The sequence below is a fragment of the Meles meles genome, chromosome 18 (genome assembly GCF_922984935.1).
Source record: "Meles meles chromosome 18, mMelMel3.1 paternal haplotype, whole genome shotgun sequence".
NCBI classification, from domain to species: Eukaryota; Metazoa; Chordata; class Mammalia; order Carnivora; family Mustelidae; genus Meles; species Meles meles.
The window spans coordinates 47,777,324-47,804,265 of record NC_060083.1 but is presented as its reverse complement, the minus strand read 5'-3'; the positions used below and the strand labels follow the sequence as shown (position 1 = coordinate 47,804,265).

Below are 26,942 nucleotides of genomic sequence, written 5' to 3'. Positions count from 1 at the left end.
TAACTCTTCATTGTGGGGAACTCTGTTGGATGCATTATGGAGTGTCGTGCAACATCCCTGGCCTCTACCAACTAGGTGCCCCCTCCGTTTGTGACTACCAAATGCCCCCCCGACCAAGACATTACTAAATATCCCTTAGGGGGGAAAAATCACCCAGATGGAGAACCACTGATGTATAAGCTAAATTAGTTCTAGAAATTAGATCGTAATGTATAATAGGAAAATTCCACAGTGATTTTTTTTTTCAAACCCTTACACCTTCTTACCTTGCCCAAAGCTTTTATTATCCATTTTTTATGGTCCAAAAAAACGACAGCTATTTTCTTTTGACAAAAGCAAGAATAAAACAGAGTAATTTATATGGTCACATTTAAGTCTGAATTAGTTGTACAATTTATAGAGGTTTGTTTACATTTTAAATAATACTACATGTTTAAGAAGAGCAAGCAAGGAGGGAACTTTGCCATTTCATTTTATGTTGATTCATCTTTTAAATTATTTCAACCTAGGACTAACCCATTCATTTAATCATTAGGAAATCTCTTTTAAAAAAAAAATTTTTTTTTGAGGATGGGGCCAGTGTTGCTCTGTTTGTCTTCATAACTTCAGCGGCATTTCATCCCTCTGGCTTTAATGTGTAAGAACTCCTGAGGTGAGGCACTGAATAATATGCTTTTAGGGGCAAGTCCCTACCAACCGTTGAGCAGTAGATAACTAGCCAAGGAGCAAATCTTAGCCCTGCTCTTTATAAGCTACCAGTCTGTAATACCTTAGAAAATAGTCCATTTCCCTCCCAAAGAGATGCCATCACTGAGGAACTCTGACGTGCCTGAGCAGAGTAGTGATGGAAGCTGTTTGTGGGGTTTTCCAAGTAGCGAGTTATATGTCTGGGGTATATGAGAGTTTGAGTTGGCTGCCTTTACTATCGCCTTCTGACCCTCCTAAGAATTAATTGGTAATAAAGGAATGATGGTCTTCTGAACAAAGCTTGCTTTAAAAAGAAAAAAAGGTTTTTACTTATTTATTTATTTGACAGCAATCACACAAGTAGGCGGAGAGGCAGGTGGCAGGAGAGGCAGCTGAGCAGGGAGCCCGATGCGGGGCTCGACCCCAAGACCCTGAGATCATGACCTGAGCCCAAGGCAGAGGCCCAACCCACTGAGCCACCCAGGCGCCCCAAAGCTTGATTTCTATATCAGAAATGGATAGAACCTTTGATTATAATACTTTTTCATTTCTTTAATTTTAATAGGAAAGAAACAAATCCAAAGTTCTAGGACTTTATGGCCATCGTATATAAACGTGTCACATCTTCCTGGTGATCCGTAGTACTAAGTTAGCTGCTGAATCATTTTTGTGTCTTTCGTGGCTAAAAGGTTAACAAAATAAGCAATTGTGGCAGATATGCTGGGAGATGTTCTAATAATGGAAACTGTAGATGTATTGAATTTGTTTATATTGGGAGACAGGAAAGGATAAGGTTTTAAGTGTCTACTATGTGCTAAGAACACCATATCTGTATCATGCCATTTAATCCATGTCCAAGAAATAGAACTCTATTTTCCAGATGAGAAAATTGAGGCTGAAAAAAGTTAAATATTTCCCCTAAAGTCACACTCTTGGAAGTGCTGGCCTACAGACCTCCAAAATTAAATCCTGGGTATAGCCTTTCTATTCAATGGGTTCTTTTCTTTACAACAAAATTAAACAAGTAGATTCTTGGGAAATCCCCATATTTTATAAAGGAGTATTAGGTAATAACTATTCTCATTACAAAAGAGTAATTCTGTGTGCCACAGAGGTTCTTTAAGTGGAGATTTCTAGGGATCCTTAACTATCGGACATACTGTTGACTCTTGAGCAATGCGGGAAGTTAGGGACACTGACCCCCATGCAGTTGAAAATCAGTGTAACTTTTGACTCCTCAAACGCTTAACTACTAATAGATTGCTTTTGCCCGGAAGCCTTGCCAATAACATAAACAGTCAATCAACACATATTTTAATTCATGTGTTATATACTGTATTATAATAAAGGTAGAGGAAAGAAAATGTTATTTAAAAATCATAAGAGAAGGTACATTTACGGTAGTGTACTGTATTTATCAAAAAAGATCCACATGTAATTGAACCTGTGTAGTTCAAACTCATGTTGTACAAGGGTCCATCACATAATAATACCGAGAAACTTAAGGCTAAGACTAACCTAAGATGCTAAGAGTGGGAGGACTAGCAGAAATAAAGATCAGCTTGTTATTCATTCAACATATATTAGTTAAGCATTTGCTTATAGAGTACATAACAGATGCTGGGAATCTAATAATGAGCAAAACCAAATGTAGTCCCTAGCTTTCTGGAGTTTCTATTATAGTGAGGAAGACATTACTCAACTACTCTCATCCTGTAGTATTACAAAGGAAAGGTACTTGATGCCATTCGAGTGTGTAATAAGGATACCTGACCTCATCAGAGGTCCCCCCAAAAAGCATTCCCTGAGAAAGAAGTCCAAAGAATGAATCAAATCCACACAAATTAAGTTTGTGTGGAGGAAAAGAGGAATGTGCCAGGTAAAGTGAACCATGTGTGTGTTTAAAGGACCTGTGGCAGGAAGCTAACCTGACAAATTTGAGGAGTTGAAAGAAAGTTGTTGTCCTGACACAGAGAACATAAGAGAACATGATACAAAGTGAACTGGAGAGGTAAACATGGACTATACTACCCTCCCTGGTTTCGTGCTTTGGATTTTTATTATTAAGGACAACGAGAAGCTGGTGAAAGATCTCACGTAAAGGGATAATATGATGAGATCCGATTTGTGAAAAGCTCATAGAGAGAGAATGGATCATAGGTTGGAAAAGAATTCAGAGAAGACAAAAAAGATACTATTAAAATAATCCAGAGGGGGAAATGATCTGCCTTAGAAAGTAAATGTTTTTTGAGTTTCTTCCTTTCATATTTATTGTAGTTACCTAACTTAAATGAGTATCATTTTGAAAGATACCTATATGCATGGTTCCAGAAGCCTGGGTCACGTGTGGTCTGGTGAACCACCACAGGGACAGATACATTCTTACGTGGGTTTAGAATTCAGCCAAGTACTTTATTAGGTTTATCTCAGAGTTAGTGTTTTTATCCTATTTTACAGATGATTAAAATGAAGTTCTTGGTGATCTTGGTTATTAGTAAGTGTTAGAGAGTTAGGGTTAGGGTTCATCTGCTGTGAGTTGGTAGTTGGGAGAATATATTAAACATTCAAGAAATTATTGAGTCAAATTAGATTTGAACACCCTTTAACCTATTTTCTGAATGACTTTTTTAAAATTATTCTTAGGGCAAATGTTGAAGTTCTCTCAGGAAAACACTCATAGATTATCACATTACTTTTTATCTGTGTCTTTTCTGTGTCATTGTACAGAGGGTCAGGTGCAGAAATTCTGTAGTATTGTTTACCTTCTGTTACGTGCACTCCTTCCCAGCACCACACATTTTTGTTCTAAGGTTCATTTTCCTGTTTGATTAAAAAAAACAAAAGCGTAAGGGTGCCTGGCTGGTTCAGTCGGTAGAGCATGTGACTCTTGATCTTGGGATGTGAGTTTGAACCCCACATTGGGTGTAGAGATTACTTAAATAAATAAACTTTAAACAAAACGAAAGCACAGTGGCCACAATGACGGTGACCAAATAGGGGCCTGTGTAATAATGCCTGGGTTATTAATAATTTTGAATTCATAATTCAAAATAAATAATTTATGTTGGGCAGAGATTTGAAAATCCGGTATATTGGCTTTCTACAGCCCACCTGAAGAATTTGATTCTCTCAAGTTCGTTGTCTTATATTTGTTTTGGCTTTTTTTTAAGATTTATTTATTCAAGAGAGCGGGAGGGAGAGAGAATGAGTGAGCACAGGGTGGGCATATTGAGTAAGATGACAAGGCAAATGATCTGATGGTATGAAGGGAAGTATATGGCATGATCTAGGTTGCTATTAACCAGAAAAATCTCAATATCTTTCAGGTATTAATAGATCGCATCATTAAGAAATTTTGTTGCCCCCAAACCTGATCTATTCCAACCCCTTTGTCAGACTAACTGGTATTTCCTCATTAGATTCTTGATCCTTGCTTTTTAATATTTAGGTTGTTGTGTCAAGGAAGAGACAGCTAGATGTTATTTTGTATTGTTTTATATTGTCAACATTAATGTTCCTTTTTATTTATATTAGTAAAAGCTAATTATATTAAGAATCCCTTACCTTGTATTTTATCTCCAGATTAGGTTTCTAAAAATTTGTAGTTCAATAAGTGGAAAATAGATTCAGAGTTCCAAAACAAATACTTGTTCTACAAACATTTATGAGCATGCACTATGTTTAAAGGCAGTTATCTAGGATAACTAGGGAAATAACAAGTTAGGTAGTATAACCAAGAAATTATAGAGAAAAATAGTATCTGGCTTTTTTTTCCTCAAGAAGCTGCAACCTAGTTAAATAATATAATCAAATGTAATCAATAGCCTGATCACTTTATTTTTTTAAGGAGAGCATGCACGTTCACATGAGTGGGGCAGGGAGGAAGGCAAAAGGACAGGGAGAGAGAATCTTAAGCAGGCTCTCCCAGTGCGGGGCTCGATCTCACAACCCTGAGATCATGACCTGAGCCAAAATCAAAATCATTGATTTTGACTGTACTTGTATGTACAGTCAGATGCTGTACATACTGAGCCACACAGGCGCTCACAGCCTGATATTTTCAAAAGTATAAACAAAATTGTCTAGGACCTCAGAGGATTGAGTAATTAATATTGCAAGGAATAGATCAGTAAAGACAGAGGAACATGTAAGCTGAATTTTGAAGAAAGGGTGACTAAACTTTCAGGAGATAGAGAAGTTAAAGGATAACCCAAGTAGGCAAAGACTCTATAGTGTGAAAATACAGTGACTGTTCAGTGACTGATGGAGGCTTTTTCTGGTTCTAGACCATAGGCAGCTTTGGTGAGATGTGAGAACAGAGCTGAAAAAGGGAGATTAAAGCCAGATGGGATTTGAATAATTTCCTAAGGAGTTTGTACTTTATTCTGTAGATATTTTGTAAACTTTGTGAAGCTATCCAAGAAGAATCATTAGAAGGTTTTGATCAGGGAGGAAGACATGATGATGATAATGATGATGGCGCAGCTGAAATGTATTGAGTAGTTATTAGGTATGTGCTAGGAAACATTATGAACTTTACTATACTCTTACGTTTTAAATGAAGAGACTAGGACTTGAGACGTTGTTACTTGCCCAAGACACAGAACGGTAAGTCGTGGAACATGGATTTAGATGCCTTTCACTGTCATCTGTTTAGCATTGATGATGTTTATGTTTGAGGAATGTAATTCTGGGACAGGGTGGATTACCTTACAGCTTATAGGCAGGAAGACCATTTAGGAGGCTGAGTTTAACGAGAAGAAGATTCTTATGGAATAGGACCAGAAAAGTGGGGATAGATTCTAGATACGATTATTTAGGTGCAGTTCTGTAAGTGATTGTTAGACAGTAGACCATTCGAACCATTTAAATACGTAATGTACCCAAACTGATTTACCAGTACTTTCATTATTTCATGTGTACTTAACCAAGCATCTGTGACCTAATGTGGTAAAAGATGTTTTGAGTTTCAAACAAGGAGAACCTCTCTTAATCCTGGCAGCAGCAGTGTTCCTCCAGGCCCTACTACTGTAGTAGTCTCCTATATGCAAAAGACAAAGTACCTTTTCAGGTCAGTAACTTGTCTATTCTCCTTTCTTTGAGAGTCTAAATTCAATCCTACAAATATTTATTGAAACCTGCTATGTATCAGGATCTAATACTGTGTCCCTTTAGCTAGACCAGTGATACTTAATGAACCAAAATATCTGTGAACACCTAACGCTGTACACAGATTTTTCTGTATATATATATTTGTACATGTGCTTTTTTTTCTGGAAAGAAGGGCCATAGCTTCTACAAGTTTTCACAAAAGAGTGTGCTGTAAAAGGATAGGGAACTACTTATTTAGAAGAGTTAAAGAATGATTCTGAGGGGCACCTAGGTGGCTGAGTTGGTTAAGCGTCTGCCTTTGGCTCTGGTCATGATTCCAGGGTCCTGGGATTGAGCCCCACATTGGGCTCTCTGCTCAGTGGGGAGCCTGCTTCTCCCTCTCCCCCTGCCCCTGCTCATGTTCTCTTTTATGGTCCCTCTCTCTCAAATAAAATCTTAAGAAAAAAAAAAAAAAGATTCTGAGAACTGAATGCTTACCAATGAAGAGGTTTAAAAATAAAGACATCTAAACTCCGTCCCAGCTTCCAGGGGTTGTGATGCAGTGGATTTGAGGTAGAGTAGGGGTGTTGGGATCATCAGGCTTTGGGACAGCAAATTATCTTTAGTATGGAGTTTATAAGTATCTGAAAATTCCAGGATTTCTCTTCTCTTCTCTCTCTCTCTCTCTTTTTTTTTTTTTTTTTTTTGAAGATTTTATTTATTTATTTATTTGAGAGAGAGAGAGAGAGTGAGAGGGAAGAGGGTCAGAGGGAGAAGCAGACTCCCCACTGAGCTGGGAGCCTGATGTGGGACTTATTCCCAGCACTCCAGGATCATGACCTGAGCCAAAGGCAGTTGCTTAACCAACTGAGCCACCCAGGCCCTGTCTAGGTTTTCTCTTATTTAAAGTAGGTAAGTCATGGGGCGCCTGGGTGACTCAGTGGGTTAAAGTAGGTAAGTCATATTTTTTGTGTATACTGTTGGAATCATCCTATAGGTTATGCCAACTACTTCTGAAGGTATTGGGGGGAGAGCAAAATGGTACATTTTAGACCAAAGGGAGATTTCTTTGTAGCCCAACTAATTTGGGTAGATTGTGAAAGGAGATGGTATTGTGATTCATTTCTATTAGTATGTAGGGTATTTTATTAGGTGTAAGAAATGAATTGGGGCCAAGAAAGAACATGAAGCCCGCAAACAAGAAGAGGCTTTGGAATTTGAGTAATTTAGGCCTTTCTTTTAAAGTTAAGGGATAAGGCCTAAAGGATTAGAAATTATTTTATTCATAACATCTTGAATTAACATTAGATGAGACAGTCTCTTTGGCTTTGGGGAGTCTGTTGAGCAGGGATGTTTTTCATTAGAGTAAGTCTTTTTTAGATCAGTGCTTTTCAAACTTTAATATGCATATAAATGTTAAAATGCTGATTCTGATATAGTAGGTCTGGGGTGGGGTCTGAGATGCCACACTCCCAGAGAACTCTCAGAAGGGTACTAATGTTGCTACTGCAAGGACCACACTTGGAATAGCAGTTTTAGATTGTTCTTGAAATAGTAGGAAATGACTGGATTAAGAACACTAACATTAGGAGTGCCCGGGTGGCTCAGTAGGTAAGTGTTTGCTTTGTCTCAGGTCATGATCCCAGAGTACTGGGAGTGAGCCCCGCATTGGGCTGTTTGCTCAGTAGGAGGACTGCTTCTCCCATTCCCATGTCCCTTGCCTGTATTCCCTCTCTCACTGTGTCTTTCTCTGTCAAATAAATAAATAAATAAAGTCTTTAAAAAAAAAGAATTTTTTTTTTAAAGATTTTATTTATTTGACAGACAGAGATCACAAGTAGGCAGAGAGGCAGGCAGAGAGAAAGGAGGAAGCAGGCTCCCTGTTGAGCAGAGAGACCGATGTGGGGCTCGATCCCAGGACCCCGGGACCATGACCTGAGCCGAAGGCAGAGGCTTTAAACCACTGAGCCACCCAGGTGCCCCTAAAAAAAAAAGAATTTATTCACTAAAAAAAAACCCACTAACATTAGAGGGAAAAAATGTTCTCTGGGTTAGTATAGTTTATTAAAAATTCAGTTTAAATTCCCTCCTTCCTTTCCCTTCTGTCTGTCTGGAGGCGGCCAAATTAGAACATCTTTGAGACTTTAAAAAATTTAGACTGTGGGGCGCCTGGGTGGCTCAGTGGATTAAGACGCTGCCTTCGGCTCAGGTCATGATCTCGGGGTCCTGGGATCGAGCCCCGCATCGGGCTCTCTGCTCCGCAGGGAGCCTGCTTCCTCCTCTCTCTCTGCCTGCCTCTCTGCCTACTTGTGATCTCTCTCTCTGTCAAATAAATAAATAAAATCTTTAAAAAAAAAAAAAAAAAAAATTTAGACTGTATAGACAGTAAGTTTAAACAAGAGGATCTAGAGACCCCAAATGAAAGTCATTTACTATTTTTTTCTTGAGGAAATAGAAAAATACACCCTTGGGCTAAATAAGTCATCAATTACTATGAGGATTTTAATATAAAAAATTATAATTAATAATACCCATAGAAATGTTATTAAACATTTGCTTATTCACTCAAATATTTGAGCTTTTACTATATCCAAGGCATATTAATCACTTGTTATAATGTAATCTAGCTTTACTGTTACAATGTTAGCTAGTGGTCTTCATTAGGTAATCCCATCTTGCTGGTTTTATTGTAAGTCTATTAAATTATTCAGTAAATTATGAGCTGGTATACATGCTAGAAATAAAGTGCTGTTGTATCATGATCAGTATTGTAAGATATCTCAATTTATAAGTTTATGAATTTTTAAAAATTAATTGATGACCTTTATATCTTGTGATAGACTAAAAATTAAAAGAAACCCAGAGAGGTTAAAAGAAAGTCCTGTGGTTCAGTGCTCCTAAAAATGCTAGGCAAAACATAAACATATATAAACACATAATTTATGTATACATAATTTATATGACAGACTAAAAATTAGTGTTATGTGACACATGGGAACTTAAAAGAAACCTCTCTGGTTTAGTGCTCCCAAAAATGCTGGATAAAATAGTAAGGAAAGGTAAATCACCAACAGAAAAATGTATGACACATAAACAGGCATTTACCAGAAGACCAATAGACATGAAATAAATTACCAGTGAACACAGCCTTATTTTAATATTCAGAGAAATGTTAATTAAAGGGACAAGATAAACATTTTATATCTATCAGACTAATAAAAAGTAAAAATTTAGGGGCACCTGGTTGGCTCAGTCACTAGAGCATGCGACTCTTGATTCCAGAGTCATGAGTTCTAGCCACACATTGGGTGTAATGATTACTAAAAGTAAGTATATAAATAAATAAACTTTAAAAATTTTTTGATTGTATGTAGCATAGACAAGGATTTGAAATAATGGGAAATCGTTCATTTTTGGTAAGAGTGTAAATTAAACCAACACTTTGGAAATAATTTGCATAACCTATTAAAGATGAACATGTATATGAACATGAACTCAGCAGCCCCGTAATTTCATTCTTAAATATATATCCTAATTAGGAGAGATTTTAAACAGATACCCCAAGAGACAAATACAAGAATGTTCTTTGCAGCACTATTATAACCGGGGGGAAAAACAACTAGAAATAACCCAAATGTTCATATGTCATAAATAGATAAAATACATTTTGGTATATATACAATGGAAATATTATTTTTCCAGCAATCAAAATGAATGAACTCCAGCTGCACAGATTAAGAATGAATTTTTAAAATGTAATACTGGATTACAAAAGCAAATCATAGAATATGTACAATATGATTGTATTTATTTTATATTTATTTAAAATTCAAAAACAGAAAACTTGTATGTTGTGTTGCTTAAAGATGGTACATACATATGTATATAAATTGTAAAGAAAACCTAAAGATTAACAAAATTCAGGGTGGTGTTTTTAGAAAGAGGTTATGTAACTGATGAGCACATAGGGAGGGGGCTTCAGGTATATTGGAAATATTTTATTTCTTAAGCTAGATAGTGAGTGCCTGGGTCTAAATATTTTCATTTGTTATTACAATATTCTTTTGATATATACTTCATAGATATGTTTTCTAACTCTAAAAAAGAAAAATATAGGGTGTCTGGGTGGCTCAGTTGGTTAAGCAGTCTGACTCTTGATTTCAACTCAGGTCATGATCTCAGGGTCTTTGGGATAAAGCCCCCAACAGGCTCTCTGCTCAGCGTGGAGTCTGCCTGAGATTCTCTCTCTCTCTGTCTCTCAAATAAATAAAATATTTTATAAAGTAAAATAATAGAAAAATATATTCAACTAGATTAAAGGTTATTCCTATAATAAATCTGCTTATATGCTAATATATTATTTTCCTAATATATTCCTAATATGGTTCCTTGAATGGGTGAGAACAGGATAGCATTAAAGGTAAATAGGTGGGGAAGTTTTTGTGGAGGATGACATACATTTCATGTATATCATGAAAAATTGTTTAAACCACTGTTGTAAGTTTAGAGCAGTATAGTTTAGTGGTGTGGGCAGACCTATAAACAAGTAACTATAACAAAATATGAGTGCTTCACTAGAAGACATATGTTTACCAAGAAAATGGCTAGGAATCAGCCAGGAAACCTTTATGAAATAGATGTTAATTAAGCTGGGTCTTTGGGGATGAGCAATAGTAAAAGGAGGTAGGTGAGGGAACCCACATTCCTCTATGGGGGAAAAGGAAGTACAAAGGCACAGAGGCCTAAATGTCCACCGAGAGTTGAATGAGTAAATTCAGGTATGTTAGGAGCCATACTGTGAAGAGACTTTTCTAGGAAACTGTGGAGTTTTCGTGATGGGCATTGAGGTTTTATTACTTAAACTAGGGTTGTTGATTCGTACTATTATATGCAAGGCTCTGCTGGGACTTATTTTGAAATACTGTATGTTTGTATATTTATATTCTTTTTCCTCTACTTCCAGGCTGCTATATGGCAAGCTCTAAACCACTATGCTTACCGAGATGCAGTTTTCCTTGCAGAACGACTGTATGCTGAAGGTTTGTAATCTCTTCATCTCTATAGAACCATAGGTGAATAAAATATATGGAATTCTGTCATTTCTTAGGACATATATAAGAGGATTCTGGGGATCATTTTTATTTTTCCTTTATGATTGGCACTAATTCATAAGAACTTCTAGTATCTTACATGATACTTTTAATAACTGTGGAGTTGTTCCAGGTTTTACACTATGGCTTACTTAATCATTTTCCAATCTTTAGATACTTTTTTCCAGGTTTTTTTCTTAGAAAAGTCTGTGTTCTGTGGCTAAGAGCAAGAGTTTAGTCTATAGCCTTGGTACAAACCCTTAACCCTGTCACTTAAATATGAAGTTGTATACCTTTGGCAAGTTACTCAGTGTCTGAGTATTTCAAATTTTTCATCTAGCAAATAAAGATAGTAATAATTGCTTCTTAACACTGAAGAATGAAACAAGATAATGTATTTAAAGCATTTGGCACAGCCTTCTGGCATGGTAATAAATGTTTAGTAAACATCTGGTAATGTATGTTTTGTTTCTGTCACTAATTATTGTAATTCTCTTTCTAAGATGCTAATATAGATAATTAGGTACAGCTTTTGTTCTTTTAAGTCCTTTCTTTGTGTTATGTATTCTAGAATAGAATTTACAACTTAAACAGTGTGATCAGTTCCACAACAAATTACTTTTTGCCCAGTTGGTAATAATAATTTGGGGTGTTACCAACAGCATAAGATTTCCTTCATAATCCTGTAAATATCAGAGTTGATCAATTTAATATACTTTTGCTTACTTAAGAATTGTAGGGTATTTTGTCTTGCATTTTTATTACTATAAGGGATTCTGGATATTTTCTCAGGTGTTTGTTTTAAATTTATTCCTATTTCTCTGAGCTTTATCTTTATTATATATTTGCCCCAGATTGTTGCTTTTTTTTTTTTTTAAAGATTTTATTTATTTATTTGACAGAGAAATCACAAGTAGGCAGAGAGGCAGGCAGAGAGAGAGGGAGAAGCAGGCTCCCTGCTGAGCAGAGAGCTCCATGTGGGGCTCAATCCCAGGACCCTGAGATCATGACCTGAGCCGAAGGCAATGGCTTAACTCACTGAGCCAGTCAGGTGCCCCTAGATTGTTGCTTTTTAATGTTAATTCTATTGGTTTTTATTATTTTAATATTTAAAATTTTTATGTAGTTGAACTCACCAGCTTTGTCATTCATACTTTCTCCTATTGCTTCAGTAGCTGAGAAATGGCCATCTTTCTACCACGACAGTGAATATGTGGTTATTGGTGCTTTAAAAAATTTAAAGAATTTATCATGGTATTACTAATTTATTCAATATTACATATTAAGCAATGTTTTTTTCCCTCCCACATGGTATTTTACTTAGTTTTATATTAAATTTTAAAATAGTATTTTGTTCTATCTCCAGAATTTCTCCTCTTCCATTAATTACCTATCTTTAACCCAATATCATACCATTTTTAGTTAATACTTTATATTGTATTTCAATATTTCATAAGGCCTATCTCCCATCATTTTTTTCCTTCCAATTTGTTCTCTGATAAGTCTTTAACCTTTTTTATCCTTCATTTTTCTATGTGTATTTTATTATTGCTTTGAAATTTCACAAAGATTTTGATCAGTCCTGACCTGTGACCATATAATTCTGTAAATTAATTTAGAAGTATTGACATCTTACTATAGATTAGCCTTCCCAACCAGAAACAGTGCTGCCTTTTTTTTACTCAGGTGTGTTTGCTTAACTCAATTTTTCTACTTTTTGTGACATTCCCATTGGATTACTTGCCAAGAAGTTTAATATTTTTATGGTTATAGATTAGCTTTATTTTTATGTATTTTGGGTGTTCTTGTGTGAATTGCTAGTGGAACCTTTATACTCAGTTGTATGATTTTACTGTAGTAGTCAGTCCTTAGTAACCAAACTGCAAGCATAAAAAGGTAGATATTAGGGGTTTGCCAGGCATGTGTGACAAGAAAGGACAAGGGATAAGAACATTACAAATATAGGCAAGATCTGGAACCAGGAAACAGAAACTGTATAGGAAAGTTAACCCAGAGGGGGATTGGTAAATAAGATACAGAGAAGTGCCAGCAGTCCAAGTGAGGTTGAATTGGGAGATGTATGTGAATAACATGGGAGCAGAAGACCATGAGCCAACCAGTTGTAAAATTCTTCCATTAATGAAACATAATGTCCTGAATTTAGTAGCTGAGAGTTATGAGAAGGTATGTACCCAGGAGCAGGGAATATCACAAACAGGCAAAGAATAATGCTTGGAAATAGTTTTAAGAAGCAAAGAGGAGGGGCACCTGGGTGGCTTAGTCAGTTAAGCATCTGCCTTCAGCTTGGGTCATGGTCCTGGGGTCCTGGGATCAAGCCCTGCATCGTCATCAGCCTCCCTGCTCAGCAGAGAATCTGCTTCTCCCTCTCCTTTTCTACCCCCCACCCCCGCCCCCACTCATGCTTGCTCTCTCTCAAATAAATAAGTAAAATCTTAAAAAAAAAAAAAAAAGTGAAGAGCAAATCTTACCTTGACTCTGATATAAGTGAGATATGAGGGAAATAACATCCCTTTGAGAGTGCTGTCAGGTCCTTCAAGGGAGAACAGGTGTTCAGAAAGGACAGTGGGGAAGGTCTGTGCAACAGGAGTCTGAGATCCCAGTGAAAAGAGTGGGAGGCTTAGAAGATAATGCAATAGATCACCCTACTCTGCTCAACTATATAAAAGCAAGGTTTATCATGCATAATCTACTTACGTAGATTATTTTCATTGATACCTACACAGCCCTCATGTTTTGCTGTCTTATACTTTCTTTTTTTATTTTGTTTATTAAAGGATTGGCAGTTTCTAGTTTATTATAGTTCTGCTTCAAAAGATTGTGAATTGTGGTTTCAAATTAAGATGATTAGATTTTCCCATAGAATTGAGGCAGGATTCCAGATAAATCTGCATAAAGCTGTTCAATTCACTTTCTATGTTTGATACAGCACTTGACACTTGCAAAGTTGCTCAGTAAGTCTTAGTGTCTCTCAATATACAGTTGACCCTTGAATAACATTGATTTGGACTGTGTGTAGGTCTACTTATATGCAAATTTATTCAGTACAGTACTGTAAATGCATTTTCTCTTCCTTATGTTTTTTGTTTGTTTTGTTTTTGTTTTTGTCTCTTTTAAGAGAGAGGGCAGGGGGCAGCGTGGAAGAGGAGAGAGAGAGAGAGAGAGAGAAAATCTCGAGCAAGCTCCATACCCAGCCCAGAGCCCAATGTGGGACTTGATCCCACAACCCTGAGATCATGACCTGAGCCTAAATCAAGACACTTAAATCAGACACTTAACTGACTGAGCCACCCGGGCGCCCCACCCTTCTGATTTTCTTAATAGCTTTTTCTTATCTCTCAATCTTTATTGTAGGAATAACAGTATATAACATACAGAATATGTATTTTTTTTAATATTTTATTTATTTATTTGAGAGAGAGCATGAGCAAGGAGAAGGTCAGAGGAAGGAGCAGACTCCCCGTGGAGCTGGGAGCCTGATGTGGGACTGGGATCATGACCTGAGCTGAAAGCAGTCACTTAACCAACTGAGCCACCCAGGCGCCCCAGAATATGTATTAATCGACTGTTTATGTTATCAGTAAGGCTTCTTGTCAGCAGTAGGCTTTTAGTAGTTAAGTTTTGGGGGAGTCAGAAGTTACTTGTGGATTTTAGACTGCAGGATAGGTGCCCCAACCCCCTCATTGTTGAGGAGTTAACTGTAGAGCCTAATCACTCGACTCCAGTTTCTGTGAGGGAAGATTTTAGAATTTAAGTGCACTAGGAGCAGATACTATCCTCATTCAGTAATAATGACAAGCATAACTTCTACCACGTATTGATTTCTTACTATGTACTAGGTTCTCTACATACTTAATATTCCTTATTTAATCTTCAATAATCCTATAAAGTCGACATTGTTATTGCCATTTTAGAAATGAAGAAACTGAGACCAGTATTCACAGGCAGTAAGTAGTAAATCTTTCTGATTCCATTTTATGAAGGGTAGCAAATACATGCCACTCTGATTTATGATAGACATCATTAATCTGTCATACTACTTATTCCCATTGAACCTTGGAATTGTCATTGACATGGTGTTGTTGGCTGACAGTATTAGTTGATTAGAGTTGGTATACTAGATGTAACCTGTTTGCCCTTTTGCTCACTGGCCTCCCGTGCCACTAGTGGTAGCTGCTGTGTTTTAGGTAAACACACCCAACAGGGCATGAGGCTAAAGAAGTAGATGGATAGGAACCTCTGAAAGCCAAATTCTTGAGTTTCACTAGTTTCTTTTCATCCATTTTTGTTTGCATAGTTAGTCCACCTAAGACCATGGTATAAGCAAAGTGGTATAAGAAAGAATGTCAACTCATATGTTCATTAGCCTTTTGATCTCAAGTAAGAAGTTATTCTGAGCCTAATTTTCCTCATCTTTAAAATAGGAAAAGAAATATCTATTTAACAAGATAGTTTTCAGCACTAACTATAATCTGCTATGGTTTTTGGTACGTAGGAAGTCCTTGACAAGTTCCTGTCCCCTAGCATACTGTAATACAGTGGCTTTTCAGATTTTTTTTTTTTAATCATCTTATATAGGATACACTCCGATATTTTTCTGTTTGAGTGTTTTTTGTTGTTTTAATGCAGGTTGATATCCTCTAAATTGATTTCACAATCCACAGTGAATTGAGACTTGCTGTTTGGAAAAACTGTCCTAATCTTATCATCTCCCTCCATATCCCCTTCTGCCATTGTAAGCACCTATTTTTCCTTCCTGCTGCCAATGCCTGATCTCCTTGACCAGGGTTTTTCTCCATTGCTAATTGATTAACTGTTGGACAGAATATAGATTCAGCTTTTCCCCTTGTCCTAATAGACAGCATGTAGTACTTCTAAAATTTTCTAAGGTTTTTAATTATAATTATATATATTTATCTGTTGGGAATGAATAGAAATGGGTGGTTAGGAACAAATAGAAACAGTCTTAGACTCTGTAGGTAAAGAATACATTAATACAATTAATATGGTAGGTCCTTGGAGAGAGATGAGTCATTTGTGTTCAGAAAACTAACCAGATACAAGTTTTGTGTGCATTTTATTTTATAAGGAAATGCCCAAGACCTCTGGGGAAGAATGAAAAATTGCTTTTATGAGACCATATAGGACTGGTGATTGTAACTGATGAAAAGCAAGGGAAAAGTAGCTGAAGACCTTGTGTCAACCTGTGTTCCCTCAGTTATTTTGAGGGTCCTCTTGAAAACTCGGAGTTGCTTGAACTCTAGTGTTCTATCTTGATGTAGAGTTTGCATCCTCTGCTACAAAATGTTTATTTTTAAGTATGAAAACATTTTTATTACCATAAAATTGTTCATCAGTTTCTACCTGTTTTAATGATTAATGGACCAGATGTAGAAATTGCACTGGGTATATTGATTTCAGTAAATTGGGCTCAGTCGAAGAGAGGTGAACCAGAGTAAAAGGTTCAGCATCTGTTTCTTTTCTCTTAGCTATGATACTGAGAGCCTAAACTCACAGAAATATGTGACTACGAATGGCAACATTTAAAAAAAATTATTTGCCAATTTATGTTAAGGTCATCATTGAGGGGAAATGTCCAGAGTGCTACTAATGATGTGGCATAATGTTTCATTTTTAGGTCATTATTGGAAAATTTAATACATATATCTAGTCTAAAAATTCAGGTCATTTTGTTCTGGGGGGTTGGGGTTGGAGTTCCAAAAGGATGTCTGGCCCATTGCCCTAACCTTTTACTCTCATTGTTAAATGCCTGCCGGTGAAAAAGATGATGCTGTTTGTCATAGCTTTCATTTTTATAATGTGTCAGTGATTAAGACTCAACTCTTTCCAACAACCTTTTTTAATTCAAAATTCAACTGTTTTATTGCATTATCTTAGCTGTTTCACACAAACATCACACACACCAAACTCAATGCATACAAAGCTGGATTTATGTTACCATGCTAATCTAAGACATCTCTTCTAAAAAAGCTTCCTAACTGGTTTTCCTATATTTACTCTTCCCTGCCTCTTCCCTTTCCACTTTCCAAATCAACCCATTCTCTTTATGTTTCTTCTTAAAATGCTTTAGAGATGTCTAGTTGCTAGAAGGATTTATCCCTATAGACAGCTTGCAAAGCCCCTGCACAGTCTGGCCATGTGCTTTCTCCTTATGTATGGCCACTTCCTCCTCCCCACCACCCCAACACTAAAGAGCCTTTCTGAAATTTCCTCCACTCCTCTTACCTGTGGTATATTTACTCTGAGCATGATTTCAAAGTATCTTAAACCATTATTAACCCTATCATATACAATAAATATAAAACCAGTTAGTATTGAAATTTAGGATACAAGCAACTGTAGAGAAAAAAAGTGAGAACAGCATTAAAATACTGAAGTTGTATATGTAAATGAGGTATTCAACAAAAGAAATTACTCTAAAGGATGGAATGAATCATGCAGCATCTGAAAAGCACAACACCCAGGCAATTGAAATCCTTCAGCAAAAGTAAAGTTAGTAATTAAATGGAATAATTTGACTTTGTGGCTCAGTGCCATGTATGTATAACCTACATTACTATCAAATGACTATTCAGGTACTGTAAATTTAGGAGAAAGCAAATGATGATTTATTTTTTTTAATTTTTTAAAATATTTTATTTATTTGACAGAAATCACAACTAGGCAGAGAGGCAGGCAGAGAGAGAGAAAGAAGCAGCTCCCTGCGGAGCAGAAAGCCCAGTGCAGGGCTCGATCCCAGGACCCTGGGATCATGACCTGAGCCGAAGGCAGAGGCTTTAACCCACTGAGCCACCCAGGCGCCCCGCAAATGATAATTTAATAATAGCACATATACCTCTTTCTATGTGTCAGGTACTATCCTCAGTACTCTCTTTTGATTAACTCATTTGCTCCTAGTAGCAACCCTTAGAGATCAATATCTTTTATGTTCTTATTTTGCAGATGAAAAAATTGAGGGACAGAGACGTTAGCTTGCATAGGTCATGAAGCTAGTTAAGTGGTAGTGCTGGAATCTGACCCTAAGCTGTTTGGCTCTGGAGTCCGTAGTTCTGATGCATGTGCTGTACTGCCCATCCTTGATTGAAGAACTTAAAAGATAATCAGAATGAAACGTGTGTCACACATCATAGATGATTTCACAGTTCTATGCCCTTTGAATACTCACTCACAATGTTGAGTTCATGACAAGGCAGCAAGCAGAGTACTCTAACCTCTAAGCAGTTCTCTATGATAATCATAGGCTTTATCAAGGCTAGAGAACCTTCACCTCAGACTTCTAAGTCTTGCCCAAACTGGTCCACTTTGGAAAAAGGCTGCTCATTCACATTGTAAGTCAACATCAAGAAGAGGTGTCTTAACTGATTTGAAAGCTGTGAGGAACTGACTCACCTTCCTATTTGATGGAAATGTATCTGGAGGACACAATACTAAACCCCTGTTAATTGTTTTGGATTTACATGAAACCTTTCAGTTTTTGAAGCCTAATCTGTTTGTAAGAGGACCTCCAGTGTAGTTCCACAACTTCTTTTTTGTTTCTGCTTTTTTCACTTACATTGCATTCTGGAAATCATTCTGTGTCTTTCTTTTTCTTTAACAATTCTAGAGTGTTCCATCATATGGATGTACCATAATCTAACTAGTACATGATTGAGTTCTCAATATTACAGTAAGAGTGTGTGAAGTCAATGTTCACTTTATTTCTGATTATAAAGTATATTATGGATCTTATAATTCCCAATCACCTATTGAATTAAGGCTCTTAGTAAAGGATGGTAAATAAGTGTCTTGCAGACATCTGTAACCATTTCTAGGTCCATTTACTTTGATATCTGCACACTTACTAGTTAAGCTGTGGTCAGCCTTAGAATTTTTCTGAATTTAGCACTTGAGGCAACCACTGTCAATCAGTTGGAGTTACTGTTCCAGATGAAATCCATTTGTTAATAGTCTGTGCTTTTTAGCTTTATTATAACTCCTTACTACTGATTCAGTGTTCAAGACTGTCAGGTTATTTCTGGGGAGCCTCAAAAACCACCCCGGTGTCTCCATGTCTTTCACAACCCTTCAAGTTGTTCTGGATTTACTTCAGTATCTTATACTTTCATTAACCTTAAGGTGTGCTTAAACTTCCAATCCATATTCCCATCTGAACTGGTAGATTTTAAGTTATTACACTTTGAAAAGGTAACTGCAGTATGACACTGAAATCACACACACTACACAGAATATTTGGTATCTTTATGTTATTAGGGAATTTTTCTGCAGTGAAAATGTACCTAAACATAATCAAGTATTTGTAAACAAAACATTTGATGAAGCATTGTTATGGCTGAAAGTTAAACGAGTTTAGGGGAACCCTTGTTTATTGGTGCAATCAATAGTTTTTAAAAACTTAGAAGGGGAAACTAGTCCTTTGCAAAATCAGGAAGAAATCATACTTTCTAATGTATGTGATTTGGCACTTACAGTTCAGTAAAATTAACAGTTTGTTGCAGTAGAGCTCCCTATTCATTTTTTTGCTTCTGATGCATTAATACCAGGTCCATCCCGTTAACATGTTGCCAAAATTTCTTGTCATTTGCTACATATCATTCATTGCTTTTTTTTTTTTTTTTTTTTTTTTTTTTTTTTTAAGATTTTATTTATTTATTTGACAGAGAGAGATCACAAGTAGACAGAGAGGCAGGCAGAGAGAGAGGGAGGGAAGCAGGCTCGCTGCCGAGCAGAGAGCCCGATGCGGGACTCGATCCCAGGACCCCGAGATCATGACCTGAGCCGAAGGCAGTGGTTTAACCCACTGAGCCACCCAGGCGCCCTTTTTTTTTTTTTAATGTACTAAGGTTTCATGAAAAATCGTAAGATGGACCAGAGTGGAAGGGTTCTGTTAGTTTTTGCTTGCATCTATATATGACTCCCAAAAAACCTTTGTAGGAATAAACTTACAAATTACTGACTTTTTAAATCTCCAACTTTAAGTGAACTTAACTACTTTTTTAATCCCAAACTTTGAGTGAAGTTAACTTTTTAAGAGGATGTGGCAAATTTACCTTGTACTTGAGAGCAGTGATCCTCAAACTTCAGCATGCATCAGAATCACCTGAAGGGTTTGTTACAACACAGGTTGCTGGTCTCCACTCCCAGAATTACTGACTTAGTGTGTCTGAGATAAAGCTAAGAATTTCTCTTTTAACAAACTCCCAAATCATGCTGATGCTGGTAGAGGGACCACACTTCAGAACCACTGCTTTAGAACATCCCTCAGCCCACTGAGATTATTATATAACCCATTTTTAAAAGCACAGATTTGTGATGTTCCCTCTGTCTCCTTTGTTGGTGCTTCTGTAGACTCTCACCTGCATTGGTTGGGAGCTTGCAAGGATAGAAGTGAGGTGATGGTTTGGGGGACAGTAAGTAAGGAAAAAATGCCTTATTTCGTTAAGCAAGAAGGGGCATTTCCTAATATTAAGACTATCGGACAGATTGAATAATTCCACTCTTGCCATTGCAGGGCAATATAATTATTGCTATAGAAGTGTTCAGTCTGTCAATTGAATGTTTAAACATTGTGGGTATGCACAATTTAGAACTTTTCTTTTGTCTTAAATTATCTTGTATAATTTAGCTTGTATTTGGTATTAGAAATAAGCATGTGTTTAAATCTTGTCCTTTTTTAATGTAGAAAATAATCTCAGATTGATAATTAGCTTTATAACCCTGAGTTACCCTCTCCTGAAATTTAACTTCTATTCTCTCAAAGAGTCTATTAGAAAAATATTACCAAAAAAAAAAGACAGTTTACTGGTAGTCTGTGTAAAGGTAGGTGTGGGTGTGTGCGTGTGTGGGTGTGTGTGCACAAGTGCACACTTTTCTTAAGGTTTTATTGAAAATACCATGACTGCCTTCATTGTATTATTTCCTTGGTTCTTTATAAGAAGGTAATCAGGACTTGGGGAACTAAGATTTCTATCAGTAAAGTATTTCTCAATTCAAATTTGGATTAACAAATGATTGTTTTATATTAAATAACATGACTAATTTTTTGTTGCTAAACTTGTTTATTGCCAGATAAACAGTGATTACCATTCAACATACTGAATAATAGCCATTTTTTTTCATATGTGCTCTTAGTACACTCAGAGGAAGCCTTGTTTTTATTGGCAACCTGTTATTACCGCTCAGGAAAGGCATATAAAGCATATAGACTCTTGAAAGGACACAGTTGTACTACACCGCAGTGTAAATACCTGCTTGCAAAATGTTGTGTTGATCTCAGCAAGTAAGTTTTTAAATCTTTTCTATCTAATTTTGTTTACTTACACTGTAGAATTTTGGATAAAATCCTTTTGATAGATTAACTCTGACTCCCTTTCTCCTCTCTTTTTTGGTAGTAGAGATTTGTCTATTTTAGTAACTTAAGATGTTTATACTGTTGCCTATGGCATTATCATTTTTGTTATGGGGAGATTTCATTATTATGGTAATAAATAATAGAATTTAACTCTGGAGAAATTTAAGTTATAACTAATTCCTGTCATTTTCTAAAATTATCTGAAGTGTTAATTTCCATTCCTTTGCTTTTAATTGGAATAAGCCTGAAAATCTCCTTACCTGTTCACCTGAGATTAACGCTTCATTGTATCTGGGGTAGTTGCATAATTATTTGCCTTTCGAGATCATTCTATTTGGGAAGCACTGCTCCTACCTCTTTGAAGCAAGGGGGCAGATTCAGGAGAACACTTCTTTTGAACATTACAATTAAGTCAGCTGTCCCTGTTCTGAATCTGGAGGCAGCTATAGATACAGGTAGTTATCTTTTAAACTCTTTCCTGTGCTGGAAGAGTTGGAATAATACTAAAAGTGACTAAACAGATAACTGTAAAAGCTTATATGTGAATTTAGTTTGTCAGTTTATAGTGGAGGACACAACTAAGCCTCATGAAGTCTCCGTAGACTAATAATAATTCTATTTGTCTACTGTCTTACTGATGACTTTTGAATTAAAGCTAGCTTAAATATCTATAAAATTTCTGAAACATTTGTTATTGAATTATTTTTACTTCAAAGATTCTAATATTAAATTCTTAAAAATTTATTTAACTTGCAGTTTCTTAAACCAGTTCTTACCTTAGACATTTTTATTCCATTTACAGCTATTTTTGGTTTCTTAAAAGCCCCACTGACAGTAAAAGAACTATAGATATCATTTATGTTTAGGATATGCTATGCAAACTTACTTGAGAGTTTTCCCCATGATGTTTGGAAAAACTTTAAAGAAACCGTTACAAACTCTGGTGTGCTAAAAATAAATAGTGAAGTCAGGTCATTTTTTTTTTCCTTTGGGGAACACTTATGATTTTCTATATCAAGAAAACATAATTGACAAAAAGAGATGAAGTGCTATTCAGGTTTCTTTTGTAAACCTAAAAGTGATTGAGACCATTAAGTCTGCAGTTTTTAGTTAAAGTCTGTTGGTCTCATTTAATTTGCTTGCTGATTCCTATTTCAAGGAATTATAGAACTAAAAAGGATCACTACATCTGTTAGTGAAGAACCGTTCACATTTTCCCCCAGTATAACGGCCTCCCATTTCTTTTGACATGAGTAATGTGTATGTTGCTCAGACTACATTTGTACATACAGAAACTAAATTTAACTGCTTCTGTTTTTAAAGGCAAGACTGGAATTTTAAGATCATAAATTCCCAGTCTTCCAAATGATTCTAAACACGTGGTTATTGCTGTTCTAAAGGTACCATGGACTTCTTACTTTATCTATCTCCATATAAGGAAGTACATTGGTAATGAAGAATATCTTTACACACAGTACTTTTTATACTGACTTTTGTTCATCTGTAAATTTGTGTTTTAAAGGCTTGCAGAAGGGGAACAGATCTTATCTGGTGGAGTGTTTAATAAGCAGAAAAGCCATGATGATATTGTTACTGAGTTTGGTGATTCAGCTTGCTTTACTCTTTCTTTGTTGGGACATGTATATTGGTAAGTAAGAATGATTCAGGTTACCAGAAGATTGTTTCCAGTGCTAGAAGTCTTTGTGATTTAAAAAAAACTTACAGTATCTATGTTTATCAGATAGCACTTGGCTGAAGAGTACACACACAAGTCTTCTAGTTCTATGACCTTGTTAAACCTATAAAGTAATAGGGATGTTGATCCCATTTTTGACTATCCTCCTTGCCTTAACGATAGTAGCTACAGCAACACCACCTAATAATTGAGTGCACATATGGGGTTTTTTTTTTTACCTTGGGTGAGGAGAATATCTTCATGTCATCCACTGAGGAAAAAGAAATGAGTGAAGTTCTTTCTCTAGTATTAAATATCACTTTTGCTCCTTAGAACAAGGCTTGAAGGCAAATTTCAGTAATAAAGAATAGTAATTTCCATCCGGTTTGCCATACTAATCTTGAGGCGTGTCATAGGAAACTTCCCACAATGGTAGTTGAAATAATAGTGATTTGCAAAGAATTTTAAATGTATTTAAAATTTCTTTACATTTATTTAAATTTAGTCTTTTGAAAGCAAGTGAGAATGAATTCAAAGTCATCACTATAATAATATCAGTTCGCACTGATTTTTATTCTGAAATATTCTGAGTTGGGGAGTAGCGGGTGGAGATATAATTAGATAAAAGGGATTGTTAACTGCCCATGGGAGTGCATCATCACATGTATAAATGTCACCTGTTACATATTGTAGAAGAAATGGTTGAGGATTGCTTGTCTAAAGAGTTAGGAAAGCATCTGTTTTAAGATAAATTGAGGCTAGTTTGAATAGTAGTTTTTTAAAAACCTTGAAAATGTCTTTTTGAACAGAATAAATTATTTGGCTGAATTTGGGGGCTCATTTTCAGATGACACCACTCTTTTGAGAACAGGAGTAAGTAAAGATATAATATCAATATCTTCATTTATCTTAGTAAAAGGACTTGGAGTAATGAATTCTAGTTCATGCAACTATGATTATTCTTGTCATTTATTCAAAATATTTTGAGGTCTGTCCTCCATTTATGGCTAGACACAGTTCTTGACACTGGGAATGTAAAGATAAATAACTCATAGTCCTTGCCCTCAAAAGTTTATAATACAGAAACTGTAAACAAATTTTGTAAGTTTTTATCACAATAAAAATGCTGTGTTAAAATTTGAGCAGTATTTTGTCTGAAGGAGGAAATAATTAGTTCTACTTGGTTAAGAAGGAGGGGTAATATGGTAAGTAGGAAAGATTTAGTAGAAACAGTTTGTTTCTTGAATTCTCCATAATAAGAAAATTCGAAATTAGGAAACTAATCAGAGTGTAGGTGAAGTATTTGAATGGACATTTCACCAAAGAGGATATACAGATGGTAAGTAATCACATGAAAAAATGTGCCAGATCATTAGCTGTTAAGGAAAGGCAGATAAAAAACACCATTAGAAACTACCACACACCTGTTAGAATGGTTAAAATAAGAATTGACAATACCAAGTGCTGGTGAGGATGCAGAGCAACAGAATTCCTCATAAAACATAGATATGACAGAATTATAATGATAGAGACAGATCAGTAGTTGTCAGATCAGAAGGTAGATTTGAAGCAAGAGTATGGCTGTGCAGAGGCAGGTGTGGAGTTTCTCTGGGCTGTTGGGACAGTTCTGTATTCTGATTGTGGTGGTGGTTACACAAATCTTCGTATGCGATAAAATTCCATAAAACTATTCATAAACAAATGAGTGCATGTAAGAACTGCTAAAATCCAAATAAAGTCTGTGCTTTAGTTTATGCTGTTGTTAATTTCCCAATTTTGATAACTGTGCTATTGTTATGTTCAGTGTTGTCATTGAGGGAGCCTGGGTGTAGGGTACATAGAAACTCTGTTATTTTTGTAACTTGTATATGAGTCCAACATTATTTCGAAATAAAGTTTAATAAAACAAAATGAAATGTTTAAATCACAAAAATACTATATGTGTTTTACTAATTATTTTTAAACAAGATTATCAAAAGTTTTGAAGGTACAGTTGAATCAGGCCCTAACAAAAAAGGGTTCCCCCCCTTGTTTAAAGAATAAGGATGGGTTCCTTTTATTCATCATAAATATTAAAAGATTTAATATCCAGTGGGGGAAAACTCTGTTCCAAAAAAGTGGCTTTTCATTTCAGCCATTATGTGTCTGTCTTATGATCAAAATTGGACCCAGTAATCTAGATACATACCTGTTATTGTTTTGTAGCCATAGCTTGTTAGGATATCTTTCTTATCTCTTTATTGGTCTTTTTGTCTACAATAGCTCGTGGGACTTCTATGTTTAGGACACAATAATAAGTCTGATTCTTAGATTAACTGGTTTCTTCCCAGTACCATCTAAATAATCTTTCACCTCAATTCTTTGAGAGACTTTTTTCATTAAGAGTTGCCACCTTGGGGCACCTGGCTGGCTTAGTAGAGCATGCAACTCTTAATCTCAGAGTTGTGAGTTCAAACCCCACGTTGGGTGTAGGGATTACTTAAAAATAAAATTTTAAAAAAAACAAAAAAAAAAAAGCCACTACCTCTACTTCATTAGAAGATCTGATCATTTAAAGCATTTAAGTCACTTTCAAAATTACCAATGAGAGATACTACATTAAAAATTAAGAATAGGGCAAATATTTGGATATTGTCCATCTCTCCTCAGTAATTCCAGTATCTGACAGGAAATTAAAAGCAATTCTAATATTCAAGAATCAGTGATAGTTTATTAGGCTAGCATTCCTTTCAATTCATGTTCTGCTTGCTTTCACTGGCCTTTTGATTGGAACTGCCTTAAATAATAGAGATTGGAGAATGGTAAGAAGCGGAAATTGGTAATTTAGGGAAGCATCAAGAAGAGTACTTGCAGAACTTAGATATGTATTACATACATATATGTATTATATACATATATGAGTACCTAATTTTTTTTTACCAAAAATTTCTTTATAATGTTTTGGGTTGTATAGCTTGTCTAATCTATTTGTTTGTCTTTACAGCAAGACAGATCGGCTTGCCAAAGGATCAGAATGTTACCAAAAGAGCCTTAGTTTAAATCCTTTCCTCTGGTCCCCCTTTGAATCATTATGTGAAATAGGTAGGTTTGTAGAGGTAGCTAGGGGAGGGTTCCCCTACTTACTCTTTTTTTCCTCCTTCTCAGTTTTTGGAAAGTGATACAAATTATTCACAAGAAAAATATGTTTCAAAGCTAAAAGCTGTTAAAATTGAGAACAAGAAATAAGGTAATAGACTATGTTAAGGAATGATTTGGCCTTGTGTCCTCTAGAAGGAGTCATATTGTGAGTATAACACTAGCTTTCTAGGTAAGGAAAGAAATTAATAGAAAGCCTGGAGCAGAAAATGTTAATGTAAATAAGACCTGGACAGTATGGGGAAAGAGTGCCTTTGGATATGTGCTCTAGGACACATCAACGGTCATTTTAAAAACATTGTGTATGTATACACGGAAGTGCTCGAAACTTCACTGTCTATCGGGTTTCAGCTCTTGACCATCACTCCTTACTTTGAGTAAAATGAGATCTACTTGCTTTCTGCTTTAAAAGAAACACAGAAATCTGCATTTTCCAGTGATTTATTATATTTAAAAATCAGTGCTTTTTTAGTTCCATTTAATTTCTAAATGTATAGCTTTATCTGAGGGGTAAATTTTTATAATAAATTGATAGATGGACTTCGGGGAGGTAAATTTGATTAGCTGAAACAGGAGAACTTTAAAACACTGGATAAGGCCTTATTTCCACTAATTTATGCATTCTTGAAAAAAGATATTAATCCTAATTTCCTCAGAGGCATATATTTTTTTTCCCTTCACAGGTGAAAAGCCAGATCCTGACCAAACATTTAAATTAACATCTTTACAGAACTTTAGCAACTGTCTGCCCAGCTCGTGTACAACACTAGTATCTAATCATAGTCTATCTCACAGACAGCCTGAGACCGTTCTTACGGAAACACCCCAGGACACCATTGTAAGTGTATCATATGCTAGTGTTCAAATATTATGAAAA

At 35.8% G+C, this 26,942-nt stretch overlaps 1 protein-coding gene across 7 annotated transcripts in view; it reads left to right on the top strand.

The window, feature by feature from the left end:
* Positions 1-26,942, top strand: part of CDC27 (cell division cycle 27) — a 72,996-nt gene that overhangs the window by 4,886 nt on the left and 41,168 nt on the right. For 5 of the 7 annotated variants that reach the window (XR_006815934.1, XM_045985380.1, XM_045985378.1 and 2 more), the window contains exons 2-6: positions 10,742-10,817; positions 21,036-21,183; positions 22,778-22,903; positions 25,914-26,011; positions 26,749-26,903. Coding sequence is in view for 6 of the 7 variants with exons in the window: in XM_045985380.1 (XP_045841336.1) it covers positions 10,742-10,817; positions 21,036-21,183; positions 22,778-22,903; positions 25,914-26,011; positions 26,749-26,903 (603 nt within the window). In the remaining variant the exon portion in view is untranslated. Of the gene's footprint in view, positions 1-10,741; positions 10,818-21,035; positions 21,184-22,777; positions 22,904-25,913; positions 26,012-26,748; positions 26,904-26,942 lie in introns of those variants that run through there. The other 2 variants (XM_045985381.1, XM_045985382.1) reach the window with 2 other exon arrangements.